At 56.1% G+C, this 23,618-nt stretch overlaps 3 protein-coding genes across 3 annotated transcripts; 1 reads left to right on the top strand and 2 right to left on the bottom strand.

Annotated features, from left to right (window-relative positions):
* Positions 1-1,675: 1,675 nt before the first annotated feature.
* LOC144151802 (histone H1.5-like) lies at positions 1,676-2,295 on the top strand. The gene has a single exon (XM_077682938.1). The coding sequence runs from the start codon at positions 1,676-1,678 to the stop codon at positions 2,288-2,290; it is 615 nt and encodes a 204-aa protein (XP_077539064.1). The 3' UTR covers positions 2,291-2,295.
* A 9,278-nt stretch (positions 2,296-11,573) lies between these two features.
* LOC144153569 (histone H4-like) lies at positions 11,574-14,669 on the bottom strand. Its single transcript, XM_077685190.1, has 2 exons — positions 14,504-14,669; positions 11,574-13,570 (listed from the first exon to the last, which is right to left on the bottom strand). The coding sequence occupies exons 1-2, from the start codon at positions 14,667-14,669 to the stop codon at positions 13,299-13,301; spliced, it is 438 nt and encodes a 145-aa protein (XP_077541316.1). The 3' UTR covers positions 11,574-13,298.
* LOC144151734 (histone H2B-like) lies at positions 13,557-22,606 on the bottom strand. Its single transcript, XM_077682853.1, has 3 exons — positions 22,431-22,606; positions 17,735-17,737; positions 13,557-17,259 (listed from the first exon to the last, which is right to left on the bottom strand). Exons 1-3 carry the CDS (start codon positions 22,470-22,472, stop codon positions 16,933-16,935), a joined length of 372 nt encoding a protein of 123 aa, XP_077538979.1. The 5' UTR covers positions 22,473-22,606; the 3' UTR covers positions 13,557-16,932.
* Positions 22,607-23,618: the final 1,012 nt, after the last annotated feature.

Below are 23,618 nucleotides of genomic sequence, written 5' to 3' on the forward strand. Positions count from 1 at the left end.
TTTAAGCAACGCTACAACATCGTCGGCAAAACCATTTCCGGCGAAAGCGAAGCCGTACGCAGCCAGGACATCCAGCAGTGGTTGACGAAGGAGTGGCCGGAAATCTCGGCGAAGTTTTGACCCGCTGAAATTTTCAACGCTGACGAGACCGGTTTATTTTGGCAAATGCTGCCGAGCAAGACTCTCGACGTCCTGGGCAGCACGTGTCATGGCGGAAAAATGAGTAAAGTAGCGTGAGCGTTCTGCTGGCGGCCAACATGGATGGGTCTTGGAAGCTCCAGCCCTTTGTGATCGGGAAAGCAAGGGCACCGCGCTGTTTCAAGAACTGTAAGCAGCTCCCCGTTCGCTACGCCTCGAACAAGAAGGCGTGGATGACGCGTCAGCTGTTCACAGAATGGCTTCAAGCGTGGGACGTCGAGTTGGGCAAGTCGGGGCGTCGCGCTTGCCTTCTTGTGAACAACTGCTCGGCCCACCACACCACTTGCGAGCTCAAAAACATCGAGCTGAAGTTTCTGCCGGCCAACACGACAGCGAAGCTGCAACCGCTCGACCAGGGCATCATCAAGTCTTTCAAGGTGGGCTACAGGAGGCGACTCCTTGATAGGCTGCTGGTCAACCTCCGCATGGGCACCGAGCTGAAGGTTGACCTGCTTGGTGCCATTCAAATGCTGACGGGCGCCTGGCGAGACGTAAAGACGGACACAGTGGCCAACTGCTTCCGGAAGGCAGGCTTCGTGACGGCGGAACTTGCGGAAACCGGTGAAGACGGCGACGAAGAGCGCCTAGACGACGCGTTTCGCGAGTTGTCGACACTCTTCCCGGCTGCCGTTCCACCCGAAGTGTCTGCGGACGATTTCGTGGAAGTGGACTGCAATGTTCAGGCTGTTGCGAGCCTCGCTGACGAGGACATTGTAGCTGCGGTCGCAGGGACCCAGGATGCCCAGGCCGACAGCTCAAGTGGCGACGAAGATAGACCGAACGAGGCGGCAGCTACACGCGCGTACTCCGCCCTCGAAGTGGCGGCAGCGTTCGGCTTGATTCGCCGTTGTTGTGGCGACATGGAGGGAACCGGGCTGTCGCACCTGGACAGCCTCGATAAGATCGAGGCCAGCGTCTTCAACTTCATTTCGAAGACGAAGAAGCAGCCCAAAATAAGCGATTTTTTATACGGAAATAAAACATCCCGTTGCATCGTGTGTGCGAAAGAAGTTGTCATTCTTGAATGCGCCGATTGTAGGTGATCGTCCGCCACAGGTGAGGTCTCCGGGCCTTATTTTTTTTATATCGAATTTTTCATATATCGAAGTAATTCGCGATCTCCTTCGAGTTCGATATATCCGTGTTCGACAGTACTTGGTTCGGGCACCGAAATGTTCGCGGGAACGTGTTTGTTCGGTGCGCGCCTGTTATTTGTCGTTTGCGCCAAGTGCAGCCGTTCCCGCAGCGAGAAACAAGCGCGCGAAAAGCACAAATGAGCCGTGCGGAGTGGAGCGAGGCAGGCGGGAAGGGGGGGAAGGCCCCTCTCGCTGCGCCGTCGCCTCCGCCGCCGCCGCCGCTGTCGCCGCTGTCGCAACGCGCGAGTTCCGCTCATCTGCCTCGCGAGTTGTGTTCTTTGCAGTAGCAGCCAGCCGTTTTGGGCCGCATTTCGCTCGTCGCTCCGGAGTTGAGAAGAGACATGTCTGACGAAAGCAGCCAAGTGCCGGCCGCTACGGCGGCAGCGTCTTCGGCTCCCAAGAGCCCCAAAAAGAAGGCTGCGCCCCGCGGATCCGGCAAGCCCAAATCAGCGCCTACGCACCCCAAGGTTTCGGCCATGGTCACCGCCTCCATCGGGGCCCTCAAAGAGCACGGGGGTTCGTCCCTGCAAGCCATCAAGAAGTACATGGCTGGCACCTACAAAGTGGACGTCGAGAAGCTGTCTCCCTTCATCCGCAAGTATCTCAAGTCTGCCGTCGCGTCCGGCGCGCTCGTGCAGACCAAGGGAAAAGGCGCCAGTGGCTCGTTCAAGCTGTCCTCCTCTGCTTCAGCACAATCATCGTCCGCCGGCGAGAAGAAGAAGAAAGCGGCGGCGGCGGCAGGCAAGAAGAAGCCTTCGGGCACCAAGAAACCGCGAGCCAACAAGACCACCGCGACGGCAAAGCCCAAGCGCACCCCCGCTGCCGTTGCGAAGAAGCCCAAGAAAGCGGCCGCAAAAAAGCCCAAGGCAGAGAAGAAGGCGTTCCTTCCCAGGAGCCCAAAGAAGCCCAAAGCGACCAAGAAAGCCCCCAAGAAGCCAACTTCTTCCAAAAAGTGAATGACTTCTGCGGAAGCCGGCCTCATCCTTTTTTTTTAATTAACCACCCGGTCCTGATGGGACCACACCAACAGTTTGCCATGGCGACGGAAGCTTGCCACGCCACACCCATCTCGCGTCTTCCTCAATGCATTCTTAATCGCACGATTGCGGCGCAAACACACACACAGCAGTAAAAACAAGCAAACAAACAAAGAAAAACCAAAGGCACTGCAGCTTCGCTCCTCGCTGCCGCAGCAGCCGTGGCTGTGGCCCACAGATACCCGCACGCTGCTGCCATCTGTCGGACAACAGTTGGCCTGGCCCTCTTGGTTTGGGAGCTGGCTGCGAAAATATCTTGATCTGCCCGCGCGGACGAAGCGCGCCCGGGTTCTTTTGCGGCGCCCTGAGGGGTTGTTAATAAAAGCCCAGGCAATTGAAACACAATTCAATCGAGAGAACAGGAGTCGTAGAATTGGAAAACATGCGTCGCTGGCGTGTCCGCAGTTTAGTTGATGGTTTACAAGGCGTTTAAGACACGTTTTTTGTCAATTTCGCCCGTTTCGCTTTGTTTACAAATGCTTCTCGGGCTGTGAAGAGGTAGCAAATCGTCTCACCGTGCAGAGCTTAGACTTTTCTTGTTCCTCCGAGTCACAGAAACACGATGGTATGCATGAATTTCACGTGAGAATAAGGAAATTTCAGCTGCAAGCCAAATAACATGGCGAACGCGACCTTTCAGTGTCCCAGGCGTGGTTCTCGCTCCTGCGCCGCTCGCTGGCGGGCCGAATAACGTCCTCACGGCGTCGTGAGACCACTCGTTGAAAAGCTTATTCTTCGCGCTACGCGGTGGTGCAATCACCGTTTGCGTGCGTCGCACGGTTACGATGCCAGCGCCAGAACTCCTACGCGGCGCGGCCGACAAGGTCGGCGCGAGACCTACCGCTCGGGTTGTAACCCTTGGGCGAGCTCTTTCCGTATGAGTGGGAGGCCCGAACGAGCAGCGACAGTAAAGTAGAGGCCCCGGCAAACGTTTCAATGCAATTTTAGTTGGCCTGACCCCCTTGGTTTTGGAGCTGGCCGCGAAAGAGCCTTGATCTGCCCGCGCGGACCAAGCGCGCCCGGGGTCTTTTGCGGGGCCCTGAGGGGTCGTTAATCAAAGCCCAGACACTCAAAACACGATTCAATCGAGAGAACAGGAGTTGTAGAATTGGAAAACATGCGCTGCTTGCGCGAGCGTCGCTCAGTTGATAAGTTACGGGGCGTCTAAGACACGTTTTTTGTCAATTTCGCCAGTTTCGCTTTGTTTACAAATGCTTCTCGGGCTGTGGACAGGCGGAAAAGCGTCTAACCGTGCTGAGCTAAAAGTTTTTTTTTTTTGTTTTACAACGAGCCGCAGAAACACGATGGTACGCGTGAATTTTACGCGAACAATAAAGAAATCTCAGTTTGAAGCCGAAAACGGCTTTCCAAGGCCCGCGCGTCGTTTCGTAAGTCGGCGCAAACCGCTGTCGTGTGGCGACGACGCGAAGCGCGGCGTCGGGCCCCCGCGAACTGCGGGCCCCCGCGAACAGCAAAATATACGAACAAGGAGCCCGCGTCACCTTCACAGGGCCAATCGAAGGTCGATAAATGCAAAGTTATCAAACGGTTCTGTTTTGCAAACTAGCACCTTGCAAGGGGCGCGCAGTGGTGGGCCCCAAGGTCGGTTATGGTGTGCCCCACGTTTCCTTCTGGAGCCCAACTGTGGTTCGCACCAGGTGTGTGAATTTTTCGCAGGTAAGAATAGACGTCTTGCGCGAGAGGGTGCGCTTTAAGTGAAATCGATAGCTTATTTCGTTCGCAAAATCTGCATGGTAAGCAAAATATTTTGCGTTGTAGCCAGGCCGGAATTTGCACCACGTTCACCATTTTTGCTCAGGTAAGAGAAAACACAAGCTTTTTTTGTTCGAAAACTGTGGGGAGGCGAATTTAGGTGGCGACAAAAATTGTCCATTTTCAGCATCCTAGCGATCGCGGAGGGGTGGGGGGTGGAGGGCTTCGCCGCGGCGGCGGCGGCCGCCGGCACTCTTGTTTATGGTCAGTCGGACGTTTCGCGTCATAGCCGGACCGCAGTTTGGGCCAGGTTTACCATTTTTGGACAGATAAGAGAAAACGTTGCGCGCAACAACACAGCGTTTGAATGACATCGATAGCTCTTTTCGTTCGGTAACTGCAGAGGCGCAAATTTGGGGCACGGAAAAAAAGTGCAGTTTCCAGCATTCTAGGAGCGAAAAGAGGGGCAGAGGCGCTTGCGGCGCAACCAATTAGAAGCGCGCTCCGTCTCCAGCCAATCGCGTGCGCGCGTTTCCGTGCTGCCCAGCGAACAGCGGTCGCATTGTCTTTTGGGCGCCAACCTTCGGAGCATTAGGACGTGCGTAACGCGAGGTGCGAGCTAGGTCCACGGACACCACCGTGGCCAGCGTGTACGTGCGGCCAGCACTTCACTGGGATGCCACGGCACTGTGCCGACTGCGCCCACTCCTACGCCCTGACGCCGTGGTGTGGGGACTTCAACGCCCACCACCCGGCCTGGGGCAGTTCCCGCACCACTTGCCGCGGCCGAGACCTCCTGGACGCCGCCACCTCCTGCGGGCTGTTTGTGGCCAACACGGGCAGCCCCACCTTCGTGCGCCCTGGCCAACGGGGCTCCACCCAGCTGTCCCACATCGATCTCACCCTGGTGTCGCAGCGGTTACCCTACTGCTAGGAGACTGCCAGCAGCACCTGGGGGTCAGACCTTTACCCCATTCTGGTCACCCCCAGGGGCGACCGCAGGCGTGCCGACACCACGGTCTATGCCGTCGTCAGCTGGGCCAGTTTCCGCAAGGAGGTGTATAAGTGCCTGGAGGATCCGGAGCCCGACTTCCTGGCAGCGGTCGTGCGTTGTGCGGACAAGGCAACGGTACGAGGGGAGGCACCCCTCTGCACGGCACTGCCAGACTTGGAGCTCCTCCGGCTCCGGGCGCGCCGCAACCAGTTGCAGCGGCGTGCCATCAGGAGCGGGCGGCCAAGTGACTGGACTGAGCAACGACGAGCAGACGCCCAGTGTAGACGACGGGCTCGGCAGCGGCGCACGCAGGGCTGGGAGTCCCTCTGCTCCTCCCTGGACTCGGGCAGAGACCCAGTCAGAGCCTGGCGTGTCTTCAAGGCCCTTCTGCGCCCTGCCACCACCAGTCGGCGCCCACTGCAAACTGCTGCCATCGCCCGGGACATCACCGAGGCGGGCCTGGCTGAGCTTCTTGCGGACCAGTTCGCCCAGTCTATCCAGGCCCGCCTGCCTGCCCCGGTCCGGTGGAACGTCGCTGCTGCTGTCCTGCCGGAGCCCCGGGTTGTGGCCCTGTGCACCACGGAGTTGACCTTGCGGGAGCTGCAGGCCGCCCTGGACCGATGCCCCAAACGCAGGAGCGCCCCAGGAATTGATGGGGTGACGTACCAGATGCTGCGCAACCTGGACGTCGCCCACCTGGGGCCGCTCCTGCTGCTCTTGAACCGCGCCTGGACAAAGGGCATCCTTCCGGCAGCCTGGCTGGTGGGCCTGGTGTCCCCAATCCTGAAGGTGGGCAAGCCGTCATCGGAGCCAGAGTCCTACCGGCCGGTGTCTCTCACTTTCACGGCGGGCAAGGTTTTGGAGCACGTGGCCCTGGCGCGCCTGCGGTGGATCGCCGACCAGCGGGTAGTGTTCCGGGAGCAGCAGAGCGGCTTCAGGCAGCACCGGTGCACTGCTGCTGACTCCCTGGGCGACGTCGTCTCCATGCTCGAGCAGGCCCAACACGACAAGGAGGTGGCCTACCTCCTGCTGCGCGACATGAAGGCGGCGTTCGACACTGTCCCGCACGGGGCCATCCTGGAGGCGCTAGACGGCATGGGCGTCGTTGGGCACCTCAGGGCCTACGTGCGGGCGTTCCTTGCTGGCCGAACCTTCTGGGTTAAGGTCGGCCGGGCGACCAGCAGCCCACGGGACGTCTGCTCTGGGGTGCCCCAGGGGGGCGTGCTAACCCCCTTCTTGTTCAACCTGGTGCTGGCCCCGCATCCAGAATGCATCCCGGCTGGCCTCCAGTACCCAGTGGGGATTGCGGTCTATGCTGATGACGTCGCCATCTGGACGCACGGGCCCACCGGGGAGAACATGCACGTGAGGGCATGCCTGCAGACGGCGCTGGACTCGGTCGAGGCTTTCCTGGCAAGCCGCGGCCTGGTGCTGTCCGAGGCCAAGACGCAAGCCCTCATGCTGCACCCCAAAGGGCAGGCCGCCTGCCGTAAGACGCCCGAGTTCCTGCTGAACAGCAAGCCCCTCCCACGGCGCCGCCAGGTCACCTACCTGGGCCTGCTCGTAGACTGCCGGCTATCATGGATCCCGGCCACGAAGGTCTTGCGGAAGCGTGCTCGTCCGCGGCAACGGGTGCTCCCACCAGGTGGCGCTCCGCATCTACAGCAGCATGACCTCGTCGGCCGTGCTGTATGCACTGCCTCTTGTGCATTTGACGCGCCGCCTTTGGGAGCAGCTGGAACTGGACCAGCGCCGGGCTATCCGGCTCTGTCTGGGCCTCCCCAGGCACTCTCCCGTGGCGGCCACCTACACTGAGGCAGCAACATGGCCCATCGAGATGCGGGCCCTCCAGACGGGTCTGTGCCACATTGACTGGCTGCGGAAGTCCGTGGACGAAGCTGCCCTGCTGCAGCGGTTGCGCGGCCGGCCAGACTCGCAGATGGGCATGCTGCTGCAGATCTACGACGAGAATATCGCAGTGCCGCAGCGGCTCGTCTGAAGCCGCCTCCGCCTGGCACGGGGGAGGCCCTACAGATTGCCACCAAGCTTCCCGGGGTGCGCAGCAAGCGCTCCACTCCCGATGCGGCCATTTACCAAGAGGTGGCTACCTTGCTGCAGGAGGACGCCAGCGGCCGCCGACACGTCTTCACGGACGGCTCGGTGCTGCCCCACACGGGCAACGCGGCAGCCACCTGCACAGCTCCTGCGGTCGGCGCCAGCCGAACATGCCGACTGCCCTTCCCCGCGTCATCGACCACGGCAGAACTGGCCGGCCTGCACCTGGACGCAGACCTGCTGCTCCAGCGGGCAGGCCAGGACAGCGAGGCCCTGTTCTTGACGGACTCCCGGCCAGCCCTGCTACGACTGCGAGAGGCAGACCAGCCGTCCAGCTCCTGCGGGTACGTGGAGACGTCGCTGGCGGCCAAACTACATGCAGTGGCCTCTGGCAGCTGCCATGTCCAACTGCAGTGGCTGCCATCCCACATGGGCATCCCAGGCAACGAGGAGGCTGACGCCCTGGCCAAGGGCGCCCACCAGCAGTACACTCCCGTCTCCCCAGACGTCACGGCGTACGACGCCGCACGGCAGCAGCTGACCCGAGTGGCCCTCACCATGCACCCAGACCGCCGTGTGGTGAGTGGCCAGGCCCCTCGGGTCCTCCCGGGGCGTCTGAGCAGGGACGACCGCAGCCTGCTGCTCCGACTGCGGCTCAACTGCTGTGACGTGGCAGCCAGACTGCACCACCAAGGCCGCTGCTCCTCCCCCTCCTGTGCCCACTGTCCCGATCCCGAGACTCTTGAGCACCTGCTATGCTCCTGCCCGGAGTTTGCAGCACACCGAGGAGTGCTGCAGACCTCGCTACAGCGGATCAGGCTGCCCTACCAGCACCTCGAGAGTCTACTGTTCCCGACGGGCTCCGCCGGAACTCGTCGCGAGGTCTTCCGCCACCTGCTCTCCTATTTGGAGGCCGCCGGTCTCAACAAGCGCTTGTAGACGGCCGTCTGCTGTCCGCGCCATTGCTGCTGCTCCTTCGCTTAGCTTTAAGTAGAGGCTCCACGTTTTAATTTCCTAGCTTACCCATCTCTTTCATCACCCCTTTTCTCCTCTAATCTTTCATCCCCCCTGCTCCTCCTCCCCCAAACTGGGTTGTATGCCGGTGAGCCCCCAGCTGGGCTCAATAATATCCCCAGTCCATTTCTTTTCCTTTTCCATCGAACCAATTACTTACTTGTCTTTTGGGCGCCAACCTTCGGAGCATTCGGACGTGCGTAACGCGAGGTGCGAGCTAGGTCTCCGTGTGTGCTGCCGACGGTGCCGGTAAGTAATTTCTTGTGCTTCGGCAGCCTATTATGGTGACACTGCTTAATAACTCATCTGACAGTGCTATTTTCACTGCTCCTTCGCGGGGCAGCTCTAGCGCGCTATAATTTGAGGCGCATGTGATTCGAAACGCGTCGCCCAAGGTTGATTATTTCATTTAACAATGGCGTTATGGAGAAAAAAAAACGCGGTGGCTCGTTGCTATTGTTTGTGCGACTTAAAGTATCTAGCGGCTGTTTCCTTATCATTATGCTTTCATCTTGACAGATAGTGCACGTGTGCGAACGGGGCGCTACAAAAAGAAATGCGGGCAGGTGCTTCAAACAATGGAAATTTGAAGCGGAAAAAAACGCCGCTTTTGGTGGCCACATTTTGCGCGCGTTTTGCAAAAGGTGTTGGTAATTTCATGTGCAGCACGAGGCCTTATCTCACAGTGCTAACGCAGTCTTTAATGTGACAGAGTCTTTATTGCAAAGCCTTAATGTTTTACTGAGATACTCGAACAACATGACAGTGTTGTTGTTTATCAGAGAAGAAAAGAAGGAGGCTGTGATTACCTTGCAAATGTGGGCAGAATTGTGGGCTGCGTTTGTTGTCGAACACACTCCTCCTGCTCATTAGTACAATAACTGTTGGTCTCTCTTGTGCAGGCGCTGCTGCAGCAGCTTTCCGACCTGGGGGCAGACGAAGCTGGCGCGTGCGTATGGTTGCTCCCGCACGCAGGTGCGTTCGTGGGAAATAAAAACAAAACGAAAACACGGGGGGCTGCCAAAATGTTTCTCTTATGGGTGCCTCGCGATGGTGAATTTTGACGACGCTTGCTGCTGCTGCTACTTGTTTAAACGCGGGCTTGCGAGTGTCGCAAAGTTCATCTTCCGGCGCACCACAGTGTAACGCAAAGACGCCCTATTGTTCGTTCACTTGTATCGAGCTGCTGCTTTTGCGAGCGAAGAGGATGGTGAGTGACCTGAGTGTTGTGGGTGCTGCTGTTTGTGTTTCTTTCAGTGCAGTTTGAGACATGTTTGCGTGTGTAGATCAGGAAAAAAATAGCCCTCTGTTCAGTCGCTTGCACGTGGTGCTCGTGCAGTCGGCAGGGCGCGGGTATTGCTACTGCTCCTTTATTATGAGCTCATATTGCATAGTTGTCAACAAGATAAACAACCTGTACTGGAGCATAACGGTTCTCTGCTGTTAAATTGTTGCAGTTTGCGCTCGTATTGTTGTTAATCAAATAATCAAAACAGCAGAATTGGCCTAGTTGGGGGGGCCAGGGTCTTGTAGCACCAATTAATTGTAATTGAGCGCTGTGCTGCAACTGAACAGGGGCTATTGGAGGAGGCAGCTGCAGCCTCCGAATTTCAGCCTAATTGGGACAGGTCTGGTTAGCTTAATTTAGAAATATTAATAATAATGGCCGCTAGCTTAAATTAAGAGGAGTTAAGCTCACTGGTGTAGCTTTGAGTTTCACTTGCTAAGCTGAGGGTACACTGCTAGGCGCCAAGCGGAGTGTGTGTGTGTGTTTTTTTGTGTGTGTGTGTGAGGGGGGGGTGGCAGGAGCGGCTTGGTTAACCAAACCCCAGCAGGGGCCGCGCAGAAATTTGTCAAACAACTATCTGAGGAATATTGCCACGCAAAGCGCGCGCGCAAACCTAAATAATGAAAATACAATAAAAAAAGCACAAATTCAGCATAAGAAGCAAAGGAATGAAAATACAAAAACGAAATCAATAAATCACAACAAACAAAATCATAAAAACATAACAAAATGGCTGCAGTGCGCGGCGCCCTCTACTTGGCATATTCGTAATAAAATCAAACACTGCTTCACCAAACCCACACTAGAATGCGCGAACACACCATCATCATCAGCGTGTTGGCTTTTTTTTCTATGTGAATTCATTATTTTGCTTTCCAGGCGCGCTTTTCGCGCCACATGCCCGATGGTTCCGATTTTGTTTCGGTTTGTTTAGGTTTCGTTTCCAGGCATGTCCTTCATATATCGTTCACGGTGCATTTGCGCTCTCTCTGGTGTAGTTAATTAAGGCCTAGGATCGTCGAAAGGCGGTTCAATCGAGAGAACAGGAGTTGTAGAATTGGAAAACATGCGCCGCTGGCGTGTGCGCCGTTTAGTAAATCATTTAGGGGGGTCCAAGATACGTTTTTCGTCATTGCACGTTCTCACTTGCTTACAAATGCTTCTCGGGCTGTGGAGAGGTAGCAAATCGTCTCGCCATGCTGAGCTAACGTTTTTTTTTACTGCGAGCCACAGAAACACTATGGTATGCGTGAATTTCACGTGATAATAAGGAAAGGTCAGCTGCAAGCCGATTAACATGGCGAACGCGACTTTTCAGTGTCCCAGGCGTGGTTCTTGCTCCTCCGCCGCTCGCTGGCGGGCAGAAAAAAGTCCTCACGGCGTCGTGAGACCACTCGTTGCAAAGCTTATTCTTCGAGCTACGCGATGGTGCAATTTCCGTTTTCGTGCAACGAACGGTGGCGACGCCAGCACCAAAACCCCGACGCGGCGCGGCCGAAAAGGTCGGCACGAGGTCTACCGCTCGGGTTGTAACCCTTTTAACAGCCCTTTCCGTACAAGTGAGAGGCCCGAAGGAGCAGCGACAGTAAAGTAGAGGCCCTGGCAAACGTTTGAGTGCAATTTTAGTTGGCCTGACCCTCTTGGTTTTGGAGCTGGCTGCCAAAGAGCCTTGATCTGCCCGCGTGGACGAAGCGCGCCCAGCGACTTTTGCGACGCCCTGAGGGGTCGTTAATTAAAGCCCAGGCAATCGCAACATGCTTTAATCGAGAGAACAGGAGTTGTAGAATTGCAAAACATGCACCGCTGGCGTGTGCGACCTTTAATAAATCATTTAGGGGGCGTCCAAGCTACGTTTTTTGTCATTCTTGCGTGTTTCGCTTTGTTTACAAATGCTTCTCGGGCTGTGGAGAGGTAGCAAATCGTCGCGCCATGCTGCGCTAAAGTTTTTTTTACTGCGAGCCACAGAAACACGATGGTATGCGTGAATATCGCGTGAACAATACAGAAATTGTCTCAAGCCCGATGACCATGGCGAAAGCTGGCCAAGGGGGCAGACGATGTGGCGCCCTCATTTCGCGCAGCCCTCATTTGCATAGCATCGTCATTGAAAGGAGCAAAGCACAGCAGAGACAGGCGGAGGGGCGGCAATGAGAGCCCGCTTCTTTTATTTGCGATCTTTTACTACCGAAGCAGCAGCAGCCAGGCAGGTGGGTTCTGTTCCCGAACGTTTTGCAGAACTCGCACTGGCCGCGCCTAGCACTGCAGCAGCAGCAGGAGAGCCTGCAAAAGACAAAAATAAGTGCAACATCGCCGCCGTGTGCATACAAATCACCTGGAACAGTGAGAACAAGCCCAACTAAAGAAAAAGATCATGCGCATGCGTTCACCATAGGTAGCCTTTGCAAAGCAAACTAGGGGATGGCACGAAACGATCTGACAGGCACAAAGAGACAGCTGGGTCAAAGCCACCTGAATTCTGTCTATAATCCTGGTATCTGCCATAAACAGATACCAGGCGCGACAAAAATAAATGTGGGCGAGGTGAACCACGGAATGCAAAAAAAACGTCTCCTGCGGGATTCGAACCTGGGTCGTGCGAGTGGTGGAAACCAAAAATAGAAGCATAACGTTTGAGTGCAATGCCTAGCTTACGAGCGCATATAGGATGAGCCTCTTTTTTTTTCTTTAATGCATGAAATTTTAGAAAACTTCAACAGACAAGACACTTAACACACAATATAACCACTAGCAGACAGCAAAGGGCAAGGACAGAGCTCTGTATCCATGTAATGAGCACAGAATGGCATGTGAACGCTCGCCAGGGCAACAAAACAAATAATTTTCTGTCAGCCACACAATTTTTTCAGCAAGATGTACAGTAGGTTTAATTTCAGCAGCAAAATGACCTGCGTGCTCAAGCAAGTATTTCTTCAGGTAAATGACGCCAAAATCGGCCACTTCCCAGGCAGTGGTGGGTGCCTGCCTTGTGGCACTGTAATATTTTTCACGTAGCGTATGTCTACGTAACACTTATTAGGCAATTATATATAAATAGAAGTTCAAGAAAATTGAAGAGGGCGACCAACAGCTATCTTTTGTTCAATGTTATTTGAACTCACACAGCAGTAATTCGAGCTCCTGTTCAAATGAAAGTGATTACCCATAACCTGAAGCTAAAATGGCAAATGTGCTCCTCACACCGTAGACATCATGGGCTGCTGCGGTGTCAAGGTTAAAAAAATCTGCCTACAGAAATGCCAAGCCATCTCACGAAAAAGGAGAAACGAATTATGCCTACACCTTGTAACACGCGACATCGGAAAGCTCCCAACACTACTCTTGGCAGCAGAGAATGGCGAAAGAAACAACAAGCAGGAGAGAAACGCGGTTTCGGTTTCAGCAGCACGCGAGAACAAGCCAAAGGTTGCTCCGCATCCCAGAGCGGACATTAGGTAAACATAGCGAGAGAGGTGCGCTCGCCCTTGCCCATCTGCGATGCCCCACAATGCACTTCCCTGGCGCGCGCTTTGAACAACGACGGCAGTGGCGTACACAGCCACAAGAAAGCGAATCTGCCACTGCACATTGGTGGGACAAAAAACAGCGGCTGCAGATGCAGAAAGCGCTGGTATAAACACTCACCCAACTGACGCCATTGCAGACCAGGTTGAGAAGGAAACGGCTCGCACCAGACACGTAAACACAGCACAGATGGCACCCACATACAGCAAAAAGAACAAGATTGGGCACGCGGCGCAGCAGTTAAGCTGCACCCACTGTAGGGTGAGATGTGGCTCTTAGAAGAGCCGTTTTGGGATTTCTTTCTTTCCTCGCGGTGGCAAGACGAAGGGAGCAGAAGAGAATCAGCCGCCGAAGCCGTACAGGGTGCGGCCCTGCCTCTTAAGCGCGTACACGACGTCCATGGCGGTGACGGTCTTGCGCTTGGCGTGCTCCGTGTACGTCACAGCATCGCGGACGACATTCTCGAGGAACACATTGAGGACGCCGCGGGTCTCTTCGTAGATGAGTCCCGAGATGCGCTTGACGCCGCCTCGGCGCGCAAGACGACGGATCGCTGGCTTGGTGATGCCCTGGATGTTGTCTCGCAGAACCTTGCGGTGAAGCTTCGCTCCACCTTACCGTTGTCAGATGGAGTGGGGGGTTGCACATAAGTGCTTGCCCCAGAGCTTACAAACTCATTCATCCATCATCATCCAACTACATTGCTCTGGTAAGGACCCCCTGGTGGTGTGGGGGTTTTTTGTTTAGAGCAGCGGTCCTTTCTTTTACCTGGATATAGGTGGGCGAGCATCATTCGCTTGGATCAGCTTTCAGTTCAGCAATCCGTAGCCTCGCTCCGAGGTGCGTAGCACAACTGCGAGAGCCATCTGGCGACCCGAAAAGGCTTGGGGGGGTGGGGGGCTTGGGGTCATTGTCGGGGAAGGTGCTTTAAAAGGTCACCTTGATTTGGCCTCTGTCTTCATTGGCAATTATCGGTGGCCGACACCATTGATCTGCAAACTGCTGATTCCCTAGCCTGCGTTGGTCTCTTCGTAGGTGGAACCAGAGCTCCTTCCGTACCCTGGCGAGTACCTCATGAAGCCCTGGCCGCCTGTCAGAGTAAGTAGCAATGCAGCGGGCTACCCAAACTTGGTAGGAGCATTCAACTACTGCCAGAACAAACTGGTTGACAGCATGACGTGGGAGGTAGCGAAGGTATCTCACTGTGGGATATGGGATACCAGGCACATCAAACAAATCTACGACCCTTTTCAGGAGAGCGCTGGCAAGCAGGCAGTTATGAAAGACGTGCTCTGCTGTCTCAGACTCACCACAGAAAAGGCAGCGTGCTGTTAGGCATGCCCGAGTGAATTGCCTTTGACGGAGTGGAAGATTGCCACGAGCAAAGACCCATTGGATTGTGGCTCTGCTGGCATCCAGGTACTCTGCATGGATGTGACTCCAGTTCGGACGTTGACGTTCGAGGGAGTAGCAGGCGAAATGCGGAGGCAAAGCTGGCGTGAGTGTGGCGACCAAATCCTTCAGTGGAGTACCGAGTATGTCAAACTTTGGGAGTACTTCCTGGATGTCTGCCAGGGCCTTAGCTGCTCCGCGGAAGCGATGGGAAGGCCATGTTGTGGACATGATGGAGGGTTGCGCAGGTACATGACTGAGCTCTTTGCGGTATTCAGCTTAGCCCCGCTCGCCTGCCCATACATCTGGATGATGGCCATTGCCCTCATGAGCGAGCGCTCATCAGGCAATACCAGAGTTAGGTCGTCTGCATAGGCAAAAATGGCTGCCGGGGGAGCATCCGGTAGGAGCGGGAATCTGCCTACTTGGGGATCGCTAGCGAGCCGCTGCAACAGAGGTTCAATAGCTAGGACGTAGAGAACAGGGCTCAGAGGACTGCCCTGCCGAACTCCACGCCCAACAGAGAAACTCTCGGACACACGACCCTGAATGGTGACGGCAGAAGTGGGCCCACTGTATAGTGCACGCGCCATCTTTTGCACGTTCGCCCCTATGCTAGCCTGCTGGAGGGTGTTGAAAATGTAGCTATGACTGATGACGTCAAATGCTTTTTCTTGGTCGAATGAGCAAAGTAGGCCCTGTAGGTTCCTCGACTCGGCCCATTCCAGCAGATCTCGAAAGCCGAAGCCATGCAGTTGTGCTGAACGGCCCGGCACGCAACAAGCCTGATATGGACTAAGGATTGTGTCCAGGGCATCAGTGAGTCTCGTGGCTATGCATTTTGCAATCATCTTGTAATCGCTGTTGAGCAATGTAATTGGTCGCCATGCTCGCAGGTCGGAGCGTCTTGCCTCGTCCTTGCAAAGGAGGGTGATGAGCCCCTCCCTTTCAGAAACACTAAGACAACCACTGCTCAGCATCTTGTTAGCCAGCGAGGTGAAGGGCTTGCCCAGCCTCCCCCAGAACTTGAGGTAAAATTCTGGGGTGAGTCCATCTGAACCTGGACTTCTCGACAGCTTGGATTTTTTCAATGCCTCGAAGAGCTCCCCCTCCGTCAGGGGTGAATCAGTTACCTCGAATGGTTCCTGAGGCCCAACTAGAGGGAAGAGCTCTGGTGTTGTACCTTGTTGCTCATATAGTTCACTGTAGAAGAGACGAGCTGCATCTGGGACTGCGTCCGGAGTGCTAGCTACCTGTCCAGTTTGGGGGTTGATGACTAGCGAAAGAGCAGGGGCACGACGGGCGAGGCGGCGACGAAGTATGTCACGTGCGCACCATGCCTCCGACTCCCAGCGCTCCGCTCTTGCCAAGGCCCTCATAGCATCCCAACGGTGCCTTAGCAGACGCCGATGTTCTTTGCGGAGCTCTGCAAGGGCCGCTGTGACACCAGAACCGCGAGAGAGGGGTGACGACCGTAATAGGATGGCATCAGCAACAAGGGTTATTTGGGCTCGCTCCTCACGAGCTCGCTTTCTGCCCCATGGTTGAAGACACTCCCTTACTCTGTTTTTAAGCTCATCCCAATCTGTGGGCTCGAGCTCTGTGTTCAGGAAGTTGTCGATGAGCATCCCCACATCAGTGACAATTTCTGGATCGTGCAGGAGCCGTGCATTGAGGCGCCAAGTCCCGCGTTCGCGCGGTGTCCATTCCGGGTCCGCAAAGCGCAGGACAGCGAGATGGTGGTCGCTGAGCGCTGACGGCGTGATCCAGGTGGAGTGCATACTGGCTGCTAGCGATGGAGATGCATAAAATCGGTCTAGCCGGCGGCTAGACCGAGGCGGCTAGACCGCCTTTTAAACTGAACCACTCAGTAATTTTTCTGATGCTTTCTTTTCGTGGGGAACCTCATCAGATAAGCGAGAAGCTTGCCTGATTCGTTACAACACTCGCTACACGAGTTTTTCAAGCAGCAATTCCAAAACAGCGGCACTGCATTTGGAAAACGGTGGTTGGTATCTGGACATCGTTTTTTTTTCTTTTTCTTTTCGGTAAAAAAACTCGAGCCAAACGTTAGAATATTGATTCAGTTTGCTTATTTTTCACCAAAACTATACAAACACTTGTAGCAGTGCTTGCAGGAATAAAACTTATCCCTGCTGTTAAATCTTGAACCTTGCCACCCTGAGGGTATACAGTCCCTCGCAAGAAATAAAGCTTGAATCGCGAGGTTTCCTACTAGCCTACGAAATCTGTCCATGAATTTGACAACACGGAGTGGAGCAACTGCTCCCAGCAGGATGGGTTTGTATGTGTGTGCGTGTGTGCTTATTTTTCTTTTTTTTTTGATGCTCACTTTTACTTTTTTACATTGCACAGCTGGCATATCGGCCATGTCAACAGCGGCCCGAAATGCGATGCTGACAAGAGAATAACAGCAGCAGCAGCTATTTTCCAAGAGAGAACAGAGCAGGGTGAGTGGCTGGTGGCAGCAGCATCATCTCCAGCTACTGCACGCAATTGGTTGGCCCCAATAAGGGACGTTTTTGGTTGATGGTGGTCGCCTGTGGGGGCTCCTCCGAAGGCCTACTTGGAGCTGGTGTACTTGGTGACAGCCTTGGTTCCCTCGGAGACGGCGTGCTTGGCAAGTTCGCCCGGCAGCAGCAGGCGCACGGCGGTCTGAATCTCGCGGTTCGTGATGGTGGATCGCTTGTTGTAGTGCGCCAGACGCGAGGACTCGGCCGCGATGCGCTCGAAGATGTCGTTCACGAAGCTGTTCATGAAGGACATGGCATTGCTGGAGACACCCGTGTCGGGGTGCACTTGCTTGAGCACCTTGTAGATGTAGATGGAGAAGCTCTCCTTCCTGCGGTGCTTCTTCTTCTTGTCCGTGGCGCGCACGTTCTTCTGCGCCTACCGTTGTCAGAAGGTGGAGGGTTTGGCACATGAGTGCCGCACCCCAGGGCTACAGAACCCAGCCAACCATCATCATCCAAATACGCCACTCATGGTAAGCCCCCCCCCCCCGAAGGGGAGTATTTTTTTTCTGAGTGGCGGCCCTTACCCCTGGGCATAGGGGGGCGTTGGTCTGCCGTCTCTTCATTTCTGTTCAAAAGGGGAAAAACCATTACTATCGCCATACTTACGGGAGGTCAATCTGCAAAAAAGGAGAAGCATTAGAATGTGACAGAAATTTTTCCCCCCGCCTCCTCGAAAATTACTGCCGGTGAACACCAAGTGGAGATGAAGCCCTGGGCCCCAAGCCGCCGCTGCTCTCTTTGCAGGTGAAACCAGACCTCCTTCCGTACTTTTGCAAGTACTTCATGGAGGCCTGGTCGCCACTCAGAGTGAGTGACAGCGCAGCGGGCCAGCCATACTTGATATGAACCTTCTACCAGGAGCAAGACGAACTGATTGATTGCTGCGCGCGGGAGTGGGTTTAGGAACCGCACTGTCTCGTATGGAATACCAGGAACATCAAATATTTGGGCTACTTTGCGTAAGAGCGCCCGTGGAATTGCGCAGTCCAAAAAGATGTGCATCGTGGACTCGGCCGCCCCACAGAACAAACAAAGTGCCCTGCAGTGCGCTGGAACCAATCCCACAGGTGCACGAGTGCGTCTGGTGTAGAAAAAGAGGCTCCCGCGCGCCAAAAGCCATTGTAAAGATGCCCTGCGGGGTTCTAGAAAGTCTGCCAGAATTAATTTCCATTTTGGATTCCTGTTTACGAGCATGTACTGCTTCAAGTGAGGCGGGAGGCTGGGGGACAGTATCTCTGCCAGGTCCTTCAGCGGCGACGCGAAAGCGTTGATATTGGGAACCGCTTGCTGTAGGCGAAACAGGGCATTACCTGCCCCGTTATAAAACAGCGAAGGAGTGCCAGCACGAACGACGTTATTACGGACGGAGCTCTGCATAAACAAACCAAGACGAGTGCTAAGAAAATAGGACGCGAGACAACTGGTAAGTGGAATGTCACAGCCCAGTGCCACGTGCGTCTACTTCACGTGCAGCGCTGTCGCTAGAACTCCCACATCAGTGAGGCCGAGGCCTCCCTTGCTTCTGGGCAGCTGTACTATCTGCCTCTTGACCCTGTCCGGCTTGCCGCCCCAGAGGAAACAAAACACGATGCTCTCCGCCTCCAGTTTGGTTCGCGCGGGCACGGTCATGACTGAGGCGATGTAGCTTAACAGCGTAAACAGCAAAGTCCGCGCGATCGTGGCGCGAGCAGTCACTGGGCAGCGCAGGGTTTCAAAATTACGAGCCTTCATTTGTAGTTTCGTTAACGCGCCATGCCAGTTGCTGGGGGCGGGACCAGAAGCGGAGAAGCGATAACCAAGGATCTTAACTTCCGAAGCCACCGGTAGCCCATGTTTTGGTTGCGGTGGTGCATCCCGAAGGTACATCACCGAACACTTGGCGTTGTTGAGCCGCGCCCCACTGGCCCGGCCGTACCCTTCGATCACGTCCAGCGCGGAGCAAAGAGAGCTCTCGTCTGGAACGACGATCTTCAGGTCCTCAGCGTAGGCGAAAATGGGGACGCGCGGGGCACCCGGCGGCAGCGGAAAACTACCTATGCGTGGATCGGACGCGAGTCTCTGTAGAAGCGGTTCTATAGCCAAAACATACAGGACAGGGCTAAGAGCACAGCCCTGCCTTACCCCGCGAATAATCGAAAAACTATCTGAGACGCGGCCGTGGATGGAAAGCGCGGATGTTGGCCCATTATATAAAGTGCGAACCATTTTCTGAAAGTTATCTGCTAGGCGCGCGTTGGCAAGAGTTTGGAAAATATACTCGTGGCTAACTCTATCGAAAGCCTTCTCCTGATCAAAGCTACAAAGTAAACCGGAAAGATTTTTATTATTGGCCCATTCTAGCAAGTCTCTGAGAGCAAAGCCGTGCAGCTGCGCCGAACGAAACGGCACGCAGCACGCCTGGTACGGACCGACTATTGCATCTATGTCAGCAGTGAGCCTTGTGGCAAGGCACTTGGCAATTAACTTGTAATCGCAATTGAGCAGCGTGATGGGGCGCGAGGCTCGCCGATCAGAGCTCCTCGACTCATCCTTACACAGGAGAGTGATTAGCCCTTCCCGTTGAGACGCTGACAAAACCCCACCACTCAGCAGCCTATTCACAAGGGCTGTGAAAGGCTGCTTTAACTGCTCCCAAAACTTTAGGTAAAACTCGGGAGGTAGACCATCCGAACCTGGGCTACGATTGCGTTTTGATGTTCGGAGTGCTTCGAATAATTCGCCCTCGGTAATAGGGTTATCGCTCACGACGGGTGGGTCCTGTGGCCCTTCTAGGGGAAGCAGTTCAAATGTTACTGCCCCCGCCGTGTATAGGTCTACGTAAAACCGGCGCGCTGCGTCCAAAACAGTGTCCGGCGTGCTCACAACAGCTCCTGAGTGCGGATCGATTACAGACGAAAGCGGCGAATTGGATCGCGCAAGATTACGCCTCAAAATACTTCGCGAACACCAAGTTTCCATTTCCCAACGTTCGGCGCGAGCGATAGCGCGTAAGCCATCCCATCGGATACGAAGGAGGCGGCGATGCTCCCTTCGAAGTTCAACAAGTGCAGCGACTACCCCAGGGCCGCAGGAAACAGGCGACGAGAGCAGGAGGATCGCGTCTGACACGACTTGAATCGCCGCGCGCTCCTCCTGTGCCAGCCGCTTGCCCCAGGCCCTGAGACACTCGCGCACTTCATTTTTTAAGTCATCCCACCGCACCGCGTCGAGGCCCACCGAAATATCGGTCGCGAGGTGTTCTACCTGCACCACAACGCGTGGGTTCTCGAGCAGTCGCGGGTTCAGACGCCAAGGCCCTCGCGAGGATGGCACGAAGTCGGAATCCGCGAGGCGCAACGCAACAAACTGATGATCGGAAAGCGCCGAGGCGACCTTCCAGATGGAATGCAGGCGCGGGGCTAGCGACGGAGAGACATAGAACCGATCGAGCCTGCTCTGTACGCCCCGGCCAGTCCACGTCATTCCTGACTGGCCCTGCCGAAGTAATGACCAGGCATCGACCAGCCCCAGCTCGTCTACCAACTCCCGAAGCGCCGTGCGCCGACTGCCAGGCTCTCGGCCCCGAGGTACACCGCGGTGCGATAAGCGATCGGACGCGAACAACGTGCAGTTAAAATCTCCTACCAAAACAAGACGCGATGGGCCTACGGGGTAGGAGTCGAGCGTCTTGAAAAAATCCCTTTGCGGTGCGGCGGGCCTAGTGTTAGGGGCGTAGACATTCACGATGCGCGTGCCACAGTCTAGGTCGATCGAGAGCAAGCGGCCGTCAGAGTCGCGGGAGTGACGAAGGATCGAGCCCGTGTATCGCGGCATCAAAACAATGCCAACGCCACGAGAGCCCGTCCCCCCGAAACTCCAGAGAGATCTGGTGCCAAAATTGCTGTCGAACTGCCTAATCTGGCCTGCTCGGTGGAGGTAGGTCTCCTGCAGAACCAAAATGTCAATATTCTTTGAGCGGGCTAACTCAATTACTTCGGCCTGTTTAGGAGGCCTCGTCAATCCGCGGCAGTTAAAGGTTGCGATTGTTAGGGAGTAGCCCATGTTCAGTGTGTTTGGGGGAGTCTGTTTAAAGCCGAATAGTGCCCAAAAAACGGCGCTGAGAAAAAATGCGGACTGACGGTTTAAAAACATGGTTCAGCAGGAGATGCACGCGCGCTTGTTTACTTTCCTTTCCCTTCCGACTCCATTTCACTCTCCTCTTCGGCGCTGCTAAATTCCACGTCCTCGTTTTCAGTATGTTCTGTGCCCGAGCCCACTACGCGTTTGCGGCGGAGAGGGCTCTCGGTTTGGGATTCTAGTTCGCTTTCGGAGGCTTTAAGCTACCCCCTCCTCGAGAGCATCAGCGGCTGGCGCGGCGTTTTCCTCGCTCTTTTGCGCCTCAATGCTAGCGCCCCCTACGCTGCTTGTCTCCTCTTTTCTCTCCGCGTCATCTGCGTTGCTGCCTGCCTCGTCGCTCGCGGCGACGGCGACGACGGGTTCGCTGACGGCGCTGCTTGTGCCCTCCTGACCCTCGATTTCGGTCGCCTCAGCGCTGGCGGGTTTCGTCCCCGCAACCGCGGCCGCGAAAGACTTAACGCGACACTGCGATCGCGCGTGATCGCCCTGGCACAGCGCGCATGGTGCCTCGCACGTCTCATGCCCGTACTGGTCGCACCTTGAGCACTTGGGGGTGGTGCATGCGGCTGCATAGTGGCCAGTGCCACCGCAACGAACGCATTGATGCACGACCCCGTCGTACTCAAAGCGGGCCACATACCTGTCCAGAACCTTGATGAGGTTCGGGACAGGCCTGACCATATCATTTCTGATGCGCCGCGTCCCCGAAACGAAGTCCGCGAACCCCGGAATGGTCTCGCGCTGCATCTTGTGTACCTGGCCGTACTGGCTCAGGATTTTCCTCAACTCTTCATATGGCTCTTCCAGTGGGTACTGGAAGACGCGCACCACCTTCGACCTCGATCCTCGATATTCAAACCGGAACTTCTCCTCGCGAACTTCCACGACGGGATCAGTTAGAAACCGCTCGACCGCCTGCTTCGTCTTGAAAACCACCTCAAACCGGCCGCCCGAAAAATCCTGGACGCCACTAAGCTCGTTCTTTCTGAACCGCTGCACGAGCACCTTCACCAACTCAACATTTGTGACTCCTCGAGGGAGCCGCGCATAGAACGTGTACGGCCGCAGCCGCACGCTGTAGCTAGCCATGACGGCTCGCTAGCGGACACGAGCTAAACACCCTGCCCTAAGCAAGACGCGCCTGAAACACGCTACAGAAAAGAGAGACCCTCGTCACTCACCAAGCCGACTTCGTACTTGCTGTATCCAAACAAAATCCTGGATGGAAGCTGAAAGGAAGACAAGTATCGCTGCCAACCAGTGAGGGCAACGAGCGGAAAAAACACAACACTCAGGTGAGCGCCCCGCGGCTGCATGCCGCCACTGCACACGCACGAAACGATGAACAGAGCAGCTGCTGTATCCGAAGGGAATGAAGCTCACACAACCACGACCACGCAATGCCGCCGGAGATCGCGCCGCTCACACGCCCGCCTTCTTCACGGCTTTACCACTCGGTTGGGGAGGCATGACTGCGATGCGAACACGACGGAGCCGACGCGAGCAGAAACGCGGCTCGTGGGGCGCGCGGCGCTTTTATTCGAGCGCGCGGCATCCTGGCGCCTCTCGCTGGATGCGGTTCGGGCACAGGAAGACCGCGTGGACAGCCCCGACCACTCTGTGTGCCCCGCGGGCACCCAGGAGGCGAGCAAACATGCCGGTGACGCGTGCACGCCGGAAAAGGAGCTCCAGGCGCAGGCAAGCGATCCCCCGGCGCCGAAAAACGCGGACGCTACAAGGGATCACCCAGAGACTCTCCCTTCCAAGAAAAACGCCCGAGGAGAGCGAGCGCGACACGGAGTCTCTTCCCGACCGCGCCGGCGCCGACACGCGAGAGAAGCAGAGAGAGGACCGCGCCCAGCTGCGCCGCGATGATGACAGCCCCCCCCCTCCCCCAGCGCCCGAGAGGGGGCGCGCACCCCTCGCCCTCCCACGCAGCGACCTCCTCCCTCAGCCAAGCCGCCGATGAGCTCACGCAGCGACGGAGCGACTGCCTGACCCCCGCGCAGAGAAACAACACTACCACCCCCCCTCCGCTGCAAGAGCAAGAACAGGATCGTTCGCTCCGCCTGACCTTGACCCCCGCGGGGAGAAGCAGCGTCCCCCCCCCCCTCCGCTGCAGGGCCAAGACCTCTTGCCCGCCGACGACGGCTTCTGCGTGCAGGGGAAGCAGAAAACGAAGAACCAGCCGCGCGCCGATGCCTCGCGGTGGTCAGCCGCTTCGAAATCAAACATGAGCTGGTTGACATCCCACTAATAGGAGGTTACAGAGTGAACCACCGCCTGAGCACCGCAGCGGTGGGCACCCAAAGTGAGCGCTCCCGCGAGGCACTCCTGGCTGTTCGCACCCTGTGTGGAATAGAGGTGCGCGCCCAAGTGGCCCAAAACGCACGCAACGCCAGGGGTGTGCTCCTGGACATCGATCTCCCTGGCAGCGAAACGGAGATCATTTCGCTCATCGAGACACCAATAAACATCCTGCGGGCCACCCTACGAGGCAGCTCTATGTTCGTCACATTTGAGGGCCCACAGGCGCCTGACGCCGTCTACATCCGCGGCGTGCGAGTCCGCGTACAACATCTGGACCCCCGCCCTATTCAATGTGACAGATGTGGC

The sequence above is a fragment of the Haemaphysalis longicornis genome, unplaced genomic scaffold (assembly GCF_048455015.1).
Source record: "Haemaphysalis longicornis isolate Haplotype H1 unplaced genomic scaffold, Haemaphysalis longicornis Haplotype H1 scaffold_9, whole genome shotgun sequence".
Taxonomy (NCBI): Eukaryota; Metazoa; Arthropoda; class Arachnida; order Ixodida; family Ixodidae; genus Haemaphysalis; species Haemaphysalis longicornis.

Coding starts and splice junctions, on each gene's coding strand:
- LOC144153569 (XM_077685190.1), bottom strand. CDS start 14,669: ATGGCCATCATCCAGATGTATGGGCAGGCGAGCGGGGCTAAGCTGAAT. Junction 13,571..14,503: donor ATCCAGGAAGTACTCCCAAA/GTTTGACATACT, acceptor GACAACGGTAAG/GTGGAGCGAAGCTTCACCGC.
- LOC144151734 (XM_077682853.1), bottom strand. CDS start 22,472: ATGCCTCCCCAACCGAGTGGTAAAGCCGTGAAGAAGGCGGGC.
- LOC144151802 (XM_077682938.1), top strand. CDS start 1,676: ATGTCTGACGAAAGCAGCCAAGTGCCGGCCGCTACGGCGGCAGCGTCT.